Below are 16142 nucleotides of genomic sequence, written 5' to 3' on the forward strand. Positions count from 1 at the left end.
CCCATTTGCCCCCATTAAAGGTGCATTTCAGAGTCTGGATCTGAAGCCCAGCTCCCCCAGGGTTCAGACTTGGGGTTCTGGTTTGGGCTTTGACCATCTCTGATTTGGAAGCAGGTATAAACGAGCAGTGGGCCCAGCTCCCTGCCTCTCCGGGGGGCACAGGGAAATCCAAGAGGGGAGCACCTTGCAGGGGGGGGGGGGTGTTAAGCGGCAAGAGGCGCAGTGCAGTCACTGGTGACAGGTGCCTTTCCAGATTGGGTTTTATTCTGCAAGTCTAGGTGGGTTGTCACTGCGGTCATACAGAGACAACAGAAAAACCTCAATCTTAAAAACACTGTACAAAAGAGAGAGATGTGGTACAAAAGCCCCGCCCGCCATGCCCATTCCCCACCAAACCTGCCGTCCGGCACTAAGGAACTCTATCCTGCACCGTCCCCACACATAGGCCAGGAGACAGGCAGGGTCTGGCCTCCCCACACTCCTATCCAAGGAAGATGCTTCTCCATTGCCCTCTTCTCCCCTGCCCATGCTGATGTTAATATGCCCAGAGGTGGCAGCAAAATGCTGCCAGCCCCCACCCCGACATACCACTGCACCCCAGTTCAGGGCCTTCCTGTCTCAGGGATTTCTAGAGTGCCTGTCCGCATGGTATCACGGGCCAGCTATGCTCCTGGCTCCCAGTAGCCTTCAGAGGCAGCTTCCAACCTTGGTGATGGCTTCGTGGACTCCTGTAGAGCCGGTGGCCTTTCTGCCCCTGCCGCATGAGCCAAGTGTCCTGCTCAAACCCATCCCTGGCATTGGCAAAGTCAGACTTGCATTACCCTTAGGCACCCGGGAACCCCCCACCTTCTCTCCCTGAGTCCCCATCCCTCCCTCTGGGGCAGCTTCCTTCCCCTCTCCCTTCCTGGGCAAACACTAGACCATTTCCTGGTGCCTGCTGGCACCCTGGAGACCTGCCCTAGTTTCTCCCTGCCCACCTCCTCTTGCAGGGCTCCAGGCAAGTGGCAGGGCTGGCAGGAGGCACTATCAGGGAGCAGGACATTCAGTCCATGCAAGGAGTCCTTCCCCATGGGTGTTCTCTGGTTGCTGGTGTCACCTTGGTTCTGAGGCTCTGGTTAGGAAGTCTGTTCCCTCTCCTGGGTTATTGCTCCAGACGAGTCTTGTCTCTCCCCTGAAAGGTCCTGTCCACACGCCACGAACAGAGAAGAAAGTTTACAAACCCCTATGTACATGGCAGAAAGCCTCTTGGGAGGTACAAGAGGCCACATCCCTTTATGCATGAGAAGGAAACTTCCTGTTTTGTGACAGGTCTCAGAGCACAGACAGGTCATGGCAAGACTTGGAGCGAACTTTCAGAGCCACCTTCTTGTTGTTCCTGGCGACCAGTCTGTCCAGGAAGCGCCGGGCCTTCTTGGTGAGGCTCTCCTTGCGCTTGTAGATGGACATGCGCCTCTCGTTGGCCTCCTTGCTGTCCCGGCGCAGGCGGATCTGGCGCACCACCCCCTCAAAGAGCTCCGTCACGTTGTGCTGGAGGGTGGCAGACGTCTCGATGAACTTGCAGTCGAAGACCACGGCGCAGGCCCGGCCCTCTGGAAAGAGAATGGGTTCCAGCCCCACCTGAGTCGGCCGCCAGGACAAAGAGCACTCTCCAGGCAGAGCCAGGTGGCACTTTCCGCACACAGGGCATGGGACAGGGGAAGTGGCGAAGAGTGGGTCACACCAGGGGAGACGGATGCTCAGGGCAGGAGCTAATGGCTGCAGGGAGAGATGCCTTGGAAAGGCTGGATTGATGGCAGAGTACAGGGGAGGGCAGAGAAGGAGGTGACAGGATGGCCTGCTAAAAGAAAGCAGGACGGGCGGGTTGATGGCTGGACAGATGGCTGGTGGAGGACTAAACAGATGGACAGAGAGTGGCACTCCTGGATGGACACTCAGCAGCTGAGCGGGTACCATAGCAATCTTTCGCTGGCCATCTCAGCTAGGTCTGAGGAGCAGCAGCAGGAGAAGCCAGGCAAGAAGCCTCCCCCCCCTGCAGTTCCCAGCCCCCGAACAACTGGCTGGGAACTGTCTCCCACAGGGTGGGGACGATAGGCCCTGCTCACTCACCTTCCACCGAGACCTCCCGGCACCGCACCAGGTCCGTCTTGTTCCCCACCAGGATGATGGGGATGTTCTCTGCTTGCCGGGTCCGGCGCAGCTGGATTCTCAGCTCAGAGGCGCTCTCAAAACTCACCCTGTCGGTGATGGAGTAGACAATGACATAGGCATTCCCCACCTGCAGGCAGTAATTGTGGAACCAGTTCTCCTCATCCTGGGGCTGCACAGGGAAAGACGGTGTTACTGAGGTGTTGAGGCACACAGCCACTGTCCACACGCTCTCCGACGGTGGGCCAGACGCAGCAGTGCTGCGGCCAGCAGGCTAAGTCACACTCCCCATGCTCAGCCCCCCCCGTGCTTCCCAGCGCTGGGGTAACCTACGCGCGGAGGAGCTGGGAGGAGCGTCAGGTGAAGTCGAGGACTGGGCTACTTTAACTTGCACCTTCCGCCTGGCTGGCGGCCTCCCTTACTAAACTCTGCTCTTCAGGCCCTGGGCTGGGGATCCTGCAGGTCGATGTCTGGGATCGCAGCCCGAGGGGTCAGACCTGTGCCGGCATTGCTGAAAAGAGCCGTGTAGGCACAGTGGCACAGGCTTCAGCGTGGGCCGTACGTGCACACCGGGGAGCCAAGCTATGGCCGCTCAAGGTCCCTTCCGGTCCTCCCCTTCTCGGAGCGCGAGTCTGCATTTACACCTGGGCTGCTATTTTTAACCGCACTCACGATGCTAATTCATGAGCTGCTCTCGCTCTACGGACTGCAGCGTGGACACCCCCCTAGATTCAGAGGCAGTAAGTCCGGGGTGGTTGTGAGGGCGGCAGGCCCACGTGCCTGACGGAGCCCAAGCTGGCGGGGCCTGCGAGGGGGCGGAAGGGGTGGTATGTCCCACAAGCTTCGACTCAGCTCTTGGCCCAGGGCGTGGGGCCTGCGAGCGCGGCTCCCTGTGCCCTTCCTGCACTCAGCAATACGGGGGCTGGGTGTTGGTCCTGGCATGCCGGTTCCTGCATTCATGGCAGGTATTGGAGGACCAGGATCAGTTCATTCCTGGTGAACTGAAACTGAAAAGAAACCTGGGAACTGAGCACCTGGCCTCCCAGCCACGGGCTCTTCCAGACACCCGGCGTGGCGGGGGCTCCGAGAGCGATTCTACGCGAACTCCTGAGACCGAGGCTTCCCTGCCTGGTGCCGTGGGTAGGCGTCTCCTCCGGTGCCTGGGAAACACTGCCGCTCACCTTTGCTAGCATCTTACGCAGGCGTAGTGACTCTCACGGGTCGGCCCCGTGTCTGATCAGGCCCTAGGGGCCTGCTCCCACAGAACAATGCCGGAGGCCCCACCTTCCCTTGCCCACAGTGCGCTGCTGCCAGACATTTACTCTGCCACTCCAGGCCGTTTTACCAGTTGCTCCCTTCCTCGCTGGACTTGGAATCGCTTCGCTCATGTTCAGACGCGACTGGGACGGCCAAGACAACACTCCTTGCTTGTGTCTCGCCAGGCCTGTGTGTCAGCCCTGGCTGGATCCTGTGGGACCATTCCCTTCCCCCCAGGGCTCTTGAAGATTTTGGTTTGGTTTCCTCAAACCACAGCCCTTGGCTCTAGAGACCTACCTGTCCACAGGCCGCTGGGAGCAAACTGCCAGCCCGTTGCCTCATGCATCTGCCTCTGGCAGGATGGCGTCAGGGCTGGTTTTTAATTCACGCCCTCACGCCCCTGGCACGGGAGACCAGCAAGGCTCTCCTGCCGTTCCCACAAGCCTGACATGGCACCCTTCATTCTCTCGTTCGCCTTGGTAAGCCCTCCACACCTGTACTTGGGCAGCACGCCTCCTGCTTCGCGGCCACTGCATCTTACCCCACTGAGTCCCCTCCCGCTCAGGACCAGTGAGCTGTAAATCTATAACCTGCCCTGACATTCAGGGGTTTTCTCAGCCTGTGAAAACCTTCCCATCTTCACTGATCCGGGCACATATAGACAGACGTCCTGGGACCTCAGGGGCACTGGGGTGATTTACACGAGCTGAGGATCTGGCCCTAGAAAAACATGTCCCCCCATGTGCCCCAGGGGGATAGTTACAGGGATTTGATCATTACCCGTTTCTGCAGGTGTCTGACATTCAGGAGGAGGCCAAGGCTGGTGCCAACTCCTAGGATTCCTTTACAAGCGTTAATTCAGGTGGTGAGAGTAAGTTAGTACCAGCCAGCACTGCTGGACCCCAGCTGTCCCTCCCGCCTCAACCTGACGTCTGACCAACGAGAGATTAGCCGGCGACAAGATTCTGGCCTTCCCCGCGCCAGACTTTCTGCTCATCGGTCGCCATTGGGCAAATCTCGCTGGTGGGACCCTGCTTTCTGCAATGGCTTCTTAGCTTCGCTGAGCTCTGCCCTCTCCCCTGGCCTGCACTGGACCCACACCAGGGCATTTCCCCATCCATCCCCCAGGCTTTCAAATAGCCACGGCCAGCTAGTGGTTAGGGGCTCCTGGCAAAGATCTGAAGACGGGGACTCTATGGAGTCAGTGGGCTAGTGACTTGGCAGGGGAAGAACTGGGAATGCCCCACTCCTCTGTATCCTTGCCACTGTTGGCAGCACTGGGTGCAAATAAGCATTTCCATCTTGCCCTTCATGGGAAAGGAGGTGGGAACTTGTATAATAAGCATCCTCCCCAGCTTCCAGGTGGTCTTGATGTTTACCAAGGATGCCAGCCACCGGGGTCGTTGGGTACAAGACAAGGCACCCCAGTGTCTGCACTATAAGGGCCTGTTCTCAGCAGCAATGCTGTCTACTGTACAAACCAGTACGAGTCTTTGCTGCTCCCTGCAGGGGTGGGGCTGAGCCAGCCGCCCGACGTACCCACTAGTCCGTGGGCTGGGGCCAAGAGTGGGGGAGAGGAGACAAACCAGCAGGCAGGGTACCGGCTCAGCTGAACAGCCCCATCAATCAGTGGGGAACAGGTGGCGCGCTCAAGGTTTACCTAAGGATGAGGCCTGCCCCCAGGCTGCTCCCTGCCGGCCAGAACTAGTCTGAGTCCTTGGAAGGAATGGGCCCCCAGAGCGGGTGCAAATCTCTGGGCTGTGGACAGGGCAGGGAGGGGGAAGGGGAAGCCATTCAGCATCCCAGCCCCGGTGCAGGAGGAGCCATCAGCCTGTCCCCATCAGACAGCAGCCCAGGCTCCCGCAGCCTCTGGCCGCTCAGACGACATGTGGCTCAGTCAAGAACGCGCAGATTAAAAGATTCTGGCTTTGGGAGGGTGTTTGACACAGTCTCCTCCTCAATCTGCGTCAGCTGCAAATTACAGCCCCAGGGCTCCGCTCCCTAACGCGCAGGCTGCCCAGCCATGCATCTGTGGCAGCCCTGTGCCTGCAAACACCAACAGGGCTCTTGGGGCCCAGAGAGACCCGCCATCCCACGCCGAGGAAGGAAGAGGCCTTTAAAGGGTTCACAACAAAACCACTGGCTGCAGCACCCTCTGGGGAACAAACCCAGCCAGAGACACCCTTGTAAACCACCCCACAGCCAATAATTTATCAGCAGGGTATTCAGACAACCCCAAGCCCCGGCCACAGTGCTCAGGGGTCTGGGCCTCAGGCTGAAATATGATCCCCTTTCCAATTGCAAACAGCCAGCAAGAGCAGGGGAGCCCATTTACAAGGGAATGGGGGCCTGGAAGGGAAGGGACTGAAGGATGGTCCAGTGGTTAGGCCTGGCTTCAATTCCTTGCTGTGCCACAGACTTCCTGTGTGACCATGCGCAAGTCACTTCCCACCTCTGCATCCCATCTGTCCACTGGGGTTAAGAGCACCTCACCGGGGGGTTGTGAGGATAAATACATTAACAACTGTGATGTGGTTTGAGATCTACTGATGAAAAATGCCACCTAAGAGTTAGATAATCTTATCATTAGGCCAGGGCCCCTGGGAGAAAACATAAGCTTCTAATGCGGGTTTTTTAAATGGGAAGGACGAGGTGGGGGGGGGGGGGGGGATTTCAGGGGCATTGGGTTCCAGGCCTTAGGCGGCCACAACGTTGATGTTCACTATGTCCCTAAACAAATTAGCTTGACAATCGGTATCGTCTCACAAGGGGAAAGAGCACTTGGTAGAAAAATGCAATTCAGGGAGAGTGGAAATAAATTCAAGTCTTTAAAACTTTAGGACCAGATTTTCAGACTGTTTAGACGCACAACTGCTTGTGCAAAAGGCGCATCCAATTTGCACACACAGTGACCATTGCTGGATGCACAGACTGGGCATGCTAATCCACACACATTCTGCATGCAGTTGTGGTCCTAAATTCTATGACGAACCAACCTGCTATTTCTAGTGCCGGGAACAGAAGCCGGCTTCACACACAAGGGAGCAAACCTCAACCTGAAGAGATACTGGTCAGCAATTGTCACCAAGACCAACAGGCTGAGGGCCCTGAGAACCAGTAACGCCACTTTACAGTCAATCTGCTGCTTTAGAGGCAGGGCAGAAGACGCAGGTGTTTCTGACAGGACACTAAGCTCTTCCAGTGAGTGGTCATGCCATTGCTTCTGGACAAGCTGCACATGCCAGACCCCTGCCAAGAGAGGACCCCCTCCCAACTGGGCAACTCTTCTCAGGTTCGCTTCTCAGGTTCTCCCGGGGTGGAGCAAACAAGAGACCCCAGCCAAAGCAAGGCAGATGTAGGGCTTGGGTGGGAGCCCTGGAAAGCTTTGGCAAGATTTGGACCCCGAGACTTAGCACCTTGGGGAGAGTTTGCCTTTGAGTTTAGGAAGCTTCATTCAGCAGGAGGCCAAGCCCGTGTGAACCAGAAGCAAAAAGGGCTGGCCCAACCCCCCGTGACCCACCACCCAGGCCTGGCACAGCTTGGATGCGGAGAGAGCTAACGCATGGCCTAGAACTGCAGGAGGCAGCTGGCCAGAGGCGCACAGCGGGGTTCACAGGAATAACATGGAATTAACCCTTTGTTTGTCCACTAAAACCAAAGTGATAAAGAACTGCATTTCTCATCGTGTCCCGAGTAAAACACTGACCCACTACGGAAAGCCTGGCCATAGTCACTGCAGGTAGGCCCAACTGGGCCAGGCTAGTGGGGGGTCTCACCAGAATCCCTGCCCCTTCCCCTCCCCCACCTCACACATCCTTGTCTGGGTCAGGCTCTCATTCCCCCTTTCCCTTAGTCTCCACTCCCTGCAGCTCATTCAGGGCTCAGTGGGTCCCACTGATGCACACTCCATGCCAATGCTCTCGTCCCCACTAAGTTAGGTGCTGTGTTTCTCCTAGCAACCATTCCCTGAGCCCCGTCTGTTCCTCTCGGCCCCCTCCAGGATTTTAAGGGCAGGACGCTAAGGGGTATCCGCGCCCAGTGCTCTGGACAGAGCGGACAATGGAAAAGAGGAGAGGGTGTTCCCTGCTCGTACCACGTCAGGTGGGGAGCGTGGCCACTAGCCCAGCGAGTCCATCCCTTCCCAGATACCATCGGTGTCCTTGGCCACAGGGAGCAGGGGCTGCATGAGATGCTGGGGGCCAGATGGCCCCCATGGATTTTCTTGAAGATGCAGCTGGTGAGGGGGGAGTGTGCAGGTGGGTCCCAGACCGGCAGGCGGAGAGGCCATTTCAGTGAAGCTCAGGACCCTCTTGCTGTTGGTGGCGAGCATCGCCCCCAGCTGTTCATCGAAAGCAAAGAGCAGGGTGGGGCTGGAAGAGGGGAATCTTGCTCCTGCCAGTCTCCAGTCACCCACAAGCAGGGGCGGAGGGGCAGAGATGCCACCGGGCACCACGACTACTGCCTACTAATGCATTCCCCTTAAAGGCTGCATTTCCTAACCCGTTGTTCGCCCAGTCGGCTCCTGCACGTTTCCCAGCTCTTGCACGGCAAGGAGACAAACGAACCCCGGCACCACCAGCACCCCCCAGCACACCCAGCCCTAAGGATCTGGCACGTTTCCCTCCTTCTCTCCACCTTCCCCGGTGACATCTCGGGCCCACCTCGCGTCCGCTCTTACGCCAGCACAGCCGTTCTGACCTGGCAGCAGCCTGCACCCCCTTTGCAGGCGCATCAGCAGCTATGCCAGAGGGAAGGTGGGAGAATCAGCCCCCAAGTGCCTAGCTTGGAGCATACACTCTGTGGGGAGTTGGGGGGACAGGGAGTTGTGTCTGGCTGGAATCATTCCAACAGAGTTTAAAGTTGCCACATTTTGGAAAGAGAAGTGAACTCAAGCCCTTGCTTCCTCCCACAGCAGTTAACCCCCCAGCTGGGGGGAGGGGGAATCCCCTCCAGCTCCCGGGGGTGTTAAGATCCTCCCTTGGACACCTGATGAGCCAGTCAGCTGTTCACTGGGGAAGTCACCCTCATCCCCTTACTAGCTGCTGACCCTGACCCAGCTGCAGCCTCCCATCTCAGTCTGCTGGGGATGTCTCACAATGGCAAGAGCAGCTCCCTAGAAAGCTAAAGAGGGGTCTGGTAGATGTAGGGTCCAGCGGGAGGGTCTGTCCCTGCAGCTCTGTCTCATGAGCAGGTGGGCATGGAAACCACAGCCAGCCATAGATAATAGGACAGAAAATATCATGTTGCCTCTATATAAATCCATGGTACGCCCACATCTTGAATACTGCGTGCAGATGCGGTCACCCCATCTCAAAAAAGACATATTGGAATTGGAAAAGGTTCAGAAAAAGGCAACAAAAAATTAGGGGTACGGAACAGCTTCTGTATGAGGAGAGATGAATAAGACTGGGACTTTTCAGCTTGGAAAAGAGATGGCTAAGGGGAGATATGATTGAGGTCTGTAAAATCATGCCTGGTGTGGAGAAAGTAAATAAGGAAGTGTTGTTTACTCCTTCTCATAACACAAGAACTAGGGGCTACCCAATGAAATTAATAGGCAGCAGGTTTAAAACAAATAAAAGGAAGTATTTCTTCATAAGCGCACAGTCAACCTGTGGAACTCCTTGCCAGAGGATGTTGTGAAGGCCAAGACTATAACAAGGTACAAAAAAGAACTAGATAAATTCATGGAGGATAGGCCCATCAATGGCTATTAGCCAGGATGGACAGGGATGGTGCCCTAGCCTCGGTTTGCCAGAAGCTGGGAGTGAGCGACAGGGGATGGATCACTTTATGATTCCCTGTTCTGTTCATTCCCTCTGGGGCACCTGGCATTGGCCACTGTCAGAAGACAGGATACTGGGCTAGATGGACTTCTGGTCTGATCCAGTAGGGACATTCTTATGTTCATACAAGTTCATTGTGGTATTTACAACAGCAACAGACCCAATAATAAATAGCTCCAGTCTGGCAATAGAACCGACTTCATTGAAAAGGTGACCCCCATGGCCAGCCCCTGTGATTGACACGCCCCATGCATGCTCCCTTACCTGCCTCTCTGTTTCCCAGGTGTCCATCACCAGCAGCGTCATCTCCTCCCCATCCACCGATAGGGTGCGTTCGTAGGTGTCCTCTGAAACAAGCCAGATGCATCCTGGTCAGCCGGACTCCGTGTGCCCAGCAATGCCTGCCGCCGAGGCCCAGTGCTGCTGAGCTCCACAGGAGTGTCTGCTGGCTGCCCAGGCTGGGAGGAGACAGCACCCCAAGGTGGTGGGGTTCAACGCAGGCCATGGAAAATGCAACTGATCCTCTCAGCAAGGAACTAAAGCTACAAACCAGCCAGCACCATGGAAGGATGTGGGAAAGTGGTGAGGTCAGGGCGATGCCCTGGCAGAAGCCTGGCTACTCTCCTGCTTTAGTGATTGGAAGGAGGGGGAAGGTGCTGGGGTATCTCATGGCTCTTCCCAGGTTCAGGACTCAGCCACCCCCCTTGCCAGGTTATTTTTTGGCTTGTGGGGAGGCTAAAAGGCACCTAGGCTCCAGCAGGCAGCTGGACAACTGGCATTAAATGTATCCAGGTGGCTGACCCTGATGCGTGTCAGTACAATGTCCCTCCGATGTTTCCATCTCAAACCCACTGAAATCCACAGCTAAGGCCCCCGCCCCAGTTTTCAAGGGGGTGCCCAGCGATACTTACAGTAGGTACATCAGAACTGAGCCACCGGTGGCTCTCAGCTGGCTTTTGGGAACCACTGTGCCCCGCTAACTTCCCCCTGCCCAGCCACAGAGATAGGTAATGGCACTGGAGGCAAGTCCCCACATTCGGCAGTGCGCTCCTCACTGCTAAGAAGGGGCTGTGCCCTGCCCCCAAGCAGTCAGTGCAGCGTCTCCACTGTGCCCCTTGGCCTGGGTTTACACAGGGCTTCTTCACGCTGTGACCCACTGCCCACTCCCCAACCTGCACACCACATGGCCCTCGAGAGCAGCTGGTTTGACAGCCCAGGGCAGGGACCTCTCCCTACCTCCCGGCTGTTCCGGCAGGTCCCGCTCTTGGATCCCAGCAAAGAGGTTCACCAAGCTGGTCTTGCCCACACCAGGGTCACCCAGCAGCATCACCCGATACAAGGATTCCCAGGAGCTGTCGGAGTCGGCCGAGTCCGATGACCAGCTGCTGTGTGGCACGGCTAGAGCTTTGTCTCCAGGCTCGAAGGAGGAGGAGGAGCCAAGCGGAGGGTGATGGGACTCAATGGGGTTAGGCCTCGGCCCACGCACCCCTGGCTGGGACTGGTGGGAGAGGGGGACCGGGGTGCTGGCCCGTCTGCGCACAGGGCCCTTGCCCCCTTGCTGCGTGTTCAGAGTCATCTTCTGCAAAACAGAAAAGGCCGAGCAACTGGCTTGTGGAAGGAAGTCTGGAGGCAAGTGCTGGGCTGGGGAGCTGGAGGCCCCTGTCTGCTTTTCCTCGCCCTGCTCCGGCTGGGATTCTCCAGGATCCACCCCACCCCAGCTGCCCTCTCAGTTCGATTACTTCACCTTAGTTACAGAGGGGATTTTTTTAAGTTCCACTTCAGTTGTCTCCCGGCTGGAGGCAGGCCCAGAAGAAACAATCATAAATCATCCCGGTCTCCTAATGCACTCCCCAGCCGCCCTGCAGTGTCTCAGCCAAACAACTTTTAAACTGGAAAAAAAAAGTCTGGAGCCAAAGACTCTTCAAAGCCCGGTGGATCCTGGGTGTTAGCCCATCTCTGCTTCAGCTCCAGAGCAAGGAGGGCAAAAGTGGGTGTGTGTGGGGGGTCTGATTGCTGCCCCCATCCAGCGCCCTTTCACCCAGCCCAGGACAGGTCCCGGCAGCCTGGGGAGGGTTGTGTTTGGGCCAGAGCAAAGGTATAAAGGAGAGGCTGAAGGCCAAGGGGGCTGATCCACCTAGGAGAGGGAAGAGGGGCTGGACATGTTCCCCTCTCTGATCTCACCTGCTGTGAAGGGGCTGGGTGTAGGGTGGTACCCAGAGCTGCTAGCTTGGCGCTGGCCCATTTAAAGACCCTCGCCCCTCTGTGTCAGGTAAGGACATGTAGGAAGCGCTGTCCCATGCCCTCCCCCAGCCTGGTTTCCCCACCCTATGAATTTCAGCCTGGCACCAAAACCCCGAGAGTCCCGACGCCATGGGGACAGCGGTGCCAACCTCCACAACATGCTTAAAAAATGCAGGGGGCCGCATTGTACCAGCCTGGGGCAGGGGCGGGCTGCAGAGGGGCAGGGAGGCGATCCCGACACACCCAGCGCCCTCCCACCGGGCCAGGGCGCAGCCCGGGACCCCAGAGCCCGACCCTGCCGGGGAAAGGGCAGCGCGCCGGAGGGCGCCGGAGCAGGGCAGCCGGGGGAGCGGGGAACGGCGCGCCCGGGGCGGAGAGTCTCCGGCCGAGGCTGACTGCCGGGAGGGGGCTAGGACAGCGGGCTCCCGGGGCTTCGCAGCCCCCCAGCCCGTGCGCCCCAGCTCTCGGCCCCCGCAGCGGAAAGTTTCTTCGCAGAACTCAGCCCGCTCACCTCGGCGCCGGCCCCGTCCTGCTCCGCGTCCCCGGCTCACCGGCGCCGCTGTCCGGGCCCCCCCGGCCGCCCGCAGCCCGCGGAACCCAACGCCCGGCCGCTGGCGCTCCCCTGCCTCATCGCGTAGCGCCGCGGCCGCCGAGCGCAGGGCTTTAAACCCTGGGAGGTGGAGCCCCCTTCGGCCGGTCCCGGGACCCACCCCCTCGCGGGGACCCTCCCCAGCCCGTCCGGGGCCGCTCAGAGCGGGCGGACTTGGTGCCCAGCCCTCGGGAATCCACTCCCGCAGCCCGGGCCAGCTCCGCGGGATCCACGCCATGACCAAACCCAGGGCCCGCAGAGTCCGCCCCGAAATCCGCTCCACCGAACGCCCAGGGAGTCACTGGCTCAGCCCAAGCTATTGCCCCGGTGCCAGGGGTCTGAGCACTGTGCCCCACACCTCTCAGCCAAAGGCCAACTCTGGGGGATCAACTTCTCCAGCACCTAAACGCGCTGCCCCAGGCTTCAGAGCCGCGTTCCTCTGTATCCACAAAACCAAGCAGGAGGCCGGTGGCACCTTAAAGACGAACAGATTTATTTGGGCATAAGCTTTCCTGGGTAAAAAATCCACTTCCTCAGATGCACCTTGCATCTTGCATCTGAAGAAGTGGGTTTTTTACCCGCAAAAGCTTATGCCCAAATAAATCTGTTCGTTTTTTAGGTGCCACTGGACTCCTCCTTGTTTCTGCTCCAGGGCTGAATCCAACACTCATTCCCTCCCCCAGCACCCGCTGGTATGTGCCCCCCCCCCCAGCCTGAGCCCCCTGACCTCCATGCCCCTGGCTGCAGCTGGATCTCATCACCAGGGCATCCACCTCCACAGCCCCTGCCTCAGGGACCTGCCCCTTCATGCCTAACCCTCACTGTAAAATCACTTTGGTGCTGTCGCCAAGTGGACAATCTCAGGGCATCGCTGTAGACACCCCACCCCATGACACGATCTAAGAGTCTACCTCCCTCACACACCATAGCCCTGGAGGCTCCCTCCTCTAGAACCTGTTGCCCCAGGCAATTAATACCATCCATAGGAGTGGGGTAACTTCTGCATCCCAGGAGTGGGAAAAGAGAGAGCCAGCTAATGAAGTGGCCAGAGAGGAGGAGGAAGATCCTTGGAAGGTTGCCTGAGCTGCTTCCCCAGCAAAGCGTGGGCCAGGCCCCTCCGTGCTCCTTGCACTCTGATCCCCAGGGCTGGTGGTCGTATCCATGATACTGCTGTGTAACATGGGGCTATAGATTTGACAGAATACTGCACAAACAGCTGCTTTAACACATCAGAAGCGCTCCTGGCACCTTGGCTGCTACCACTCTAAGCACTTTCGTTCTTTCTTTTCCAGTCGTTAGTGCAGTGAGAATGTGAATTGACTGTCAACAGACACTGTGAATGGATTCCTGTCTGGTCCCCGCGATGGTGGGGCCTAAGCCAAGGGCTCTCTCACTTCAGCAGAGCTGGATCAGGCCCCCAGGGACAAATCTGTGTGTAAAGGCCCCACTTTGGGTGCACTAGGGGCTGGTGTTGGGTAGCCAACTCCTCCTGTGTCTCTGGTTCAGGCTGCAGCCCCGTTCCAAGCTGCTGGGCTTTCAGATTCCTGACTGGGGAGCTTTCTCCAGGCATGGGAAAAACTCAGCAGGATTCTTCTTTAGCCTAAGACTTCCTTGGAGGAGATTCTCCTCCCCATCCCCTATCAAACTGCACTTCCCACCTTCCCTGGGTGAGACAGCCCATGGGCCAAGAGACCTTGCTTCCCAGAGCAGGCCTGCTCTCCAGGGCTCCTCATTTTCTGTTAGTCGGCAGGGAAACCCCTTGCCCAGCATTTTGGCTCTGTGAGTTTTCTATTAATCACTTGACCACCCCTCCCTCAAACTCTTACAAGATATTAATCTTTGATTTATCTAGCTGGGGAGCTGGGGCCACGCTCCATCTAGTGGCAGACTGAATAACTACAGAAGCTACAGGCTATGTCACCAAGTAAGGAGTGGGACTCAGTGTAATAATACTTTGCACTTTTATAGCACTTTTCCTCCACCAATCACAGAGCACTGTAGAGGAACGGGTAAGTGTCACTGTCATAGCCTCACCCACACACCTACAGCAGTAAGCTTTTTAGAGGTGTGTGGGAAATATCATTATGGGAAGCGAGGCAGGCTCACCTCTACAGGGATAGGTTTCAGAGGAGCAGCCGGGTTAGTCTGTATCTGCAAAAAGAACAGGAGGACTTGTGGCTCCTTAGAGACTAACAATTTATTTGAGCATAAGCTTTTGTGGGCTACCGCGGATGCATAGAATGGAACATATAGTAAGAAGATATATATACAGAGAACATGAAAAGGTGGAAGTTACCACACCAACTTTAAGAGGCTAATTAATTAAGATGAGCTATTATCAGCAGGAGAAAAAAAACTTTTGTAGTGATAATCAAGATTGCCCATTTCAGACAGTTGACAAGAAGGTGTGAGGATACCTAACATGGGGAAATAGATTAAATTTGTGTAATGACCCAGCCACTCCCAGTCTCTATTCAAGCCCAAGTTAATAGTATCTAGTTTGCAAATTAATTCCAGTTCAGCAATTTCTCATTGGAGTCTGTTTTTGAAGCTTTTCTGTTGCAAAATTGCCACCTTTAAGTCTGTTACTGAGTGACCATAGAGACTGAAGTGTTCTCCTACTGGTTTTTGAATGTTATGATTCCTGATGTCAGATTTGTGTCCATTTATTCTTTTGCGTAGAGACTGTCCGGTTTGGCAAATGTACATGGCAGAGGGGCATTGCTGGCACATGATGGCATATATCACATTGGTAGATGTGCAGGTGAACGAGCCCCTGATGGCGTGGCTGATGTGATTTAGGTCCTACGATGGAGTCACTTGAATAGATATGTGGACAGAGTTGGCATCGGGCTTTGTTGCAAGGATAGGTTCCTGGGTTAGTGTTTTTGTTGTGTGGTTGCTGGTGAGTATTTGCTTCAGGTTGAGGGACTGTCTGTAAGCGAGGACTGGTCTGTCTCCCAAGATCTGTGAGAGTGAGGATCATCTTTCAGGATAAGTTGTAGATCTTTGATGATGCGCTGGAGAGGTTTTAGTTGGGGGCTGAAGGTGACGGCTAGTGGCGTTCTGTTACTTTCTTTGTTGGGCCTGTCCTGTAGTGGGTGACTTCTGGGTACTCTTCTGGCTCTGTCAATCTGTTTCTTCACTTCAGCAGGTGGGTAGTGTAGTTTTAAGAATGCTTGATAGAAATCTTGTAGGTGTTTGTTTCTGTCTGAGGGATTGGAGCAAATGCGGTTGTATCGCAGAGCTTGGCTGTAGACAATGGATCATGTGGTGTGTCCTGGATGGAAGCTGGAGGCATGTAGGTAAGTATAACGGTCAGTAGGTTTCCGGTATAGGGTGGTGTTTATGTGACCATCACTTATCAGCACAGTAGTGTCCAGGAAATGGACCGCTTGTGTGCATTGGTCCAGGCTGAGCTTGATGGTGGGATGGAAATTGTTGAAATCATTGTGGAATTCCTCAAGGGCTTCTTTTCCATGGGTCCAGGTGATGAAGATGTCAAGATGTCATGTAGCACAAGTAGAGTAGGGGCGTTAGGGGATGAGAGCTAAGGAAGTGTTGTTCTAAGTCAACCATAAAAATGTTGGCATACTGTGGGGCCATGTGGGTACCCATAGCAGTGCCGCTGACTTGAAGGTATACATTGTCCCCAAATGTGAAATAGTTGTGGGTGAGAACAAAGTCACAAAGTTCAGCCACCAGGTTTGCCGTAACATTATTAGGGATACTGTTCCTGATGGCTTGTAGTCCATCTTTGTGTGGAATGTTGGTGTAGAGGGCTTCTACATCCATAGTGGCCAGGATGGTGTTTTCTGGAAGATCACCAATGGATTGTAGTTTCCTCAGGAAGTCAGTGGTGTCTCGAAGATAGGTGGGAATGCTGGTAGGGTAGGGCCTGAGGAGAGAGTCCACATAGCCAGACAATCCTGCTGTTAGGGTGCCAAAGTCTGAGACGATGGGGCGTCCAGGATTTCCAGGTTTATGGATCTTGGGTAGCAGATAGAATACCCCTGCTCGGGGTTCTAGGCATGTGTCTACACAGATCTGTTCCTGTGCTTTTTCAGGGAGTTTCTTGAGCAGATGGTGTAGTTTCTTTTGGTAATCCTCAGAGGGATCAGAGG

The 16142-nt window shown here is 56.1% G+C and overlaps 1 protein-coding gene across 1 annotated transcript; it reads right to left on the reverse strand.

The window, feature by feature from the left end:
* Window positions 1-242: 242 nt before the first annotated feature.
* REM1 (RRAD and GEM like GTPase 1) lies at window positions 243-12105 on the reverse strand. The gene is made up of 5 exons (XM_084646025.1): window positions 11941-12105; window positions 10425-10767; window positions 9453-9535; window positions 2107-2317; window positions 243-1589 (listed from the first exon to the last, which is right to left on the reverse strand). The coding sequence occupies exons 2-5, from the start codon at window positions 10762-10764 to the stop codon at window positions 1312-1314; spliced, it is 912 nt and encodes a 303-aa protein (XP_084502151.1). The 5' UTR covers window positions 10765-10767; window positions 11941-12105; the 3' UTR covers window positions 243-1311.
* Between the last annotated feature and the right edge of the window lie 4037 nt (window positions 12106-16142).

This window comes from Lepidochelys olivacea, assembly GCF_965140295.1.
Source record: "Lepidochelys olivacea isolate rLepOli2 genome assembly, chromosome: 13".
Lineage (NCBI taxonomy): Eukaryota > Metazoa > Chordata > Testudines > Cheloniidae > Lepidochelys > Lepidochelys olivacea.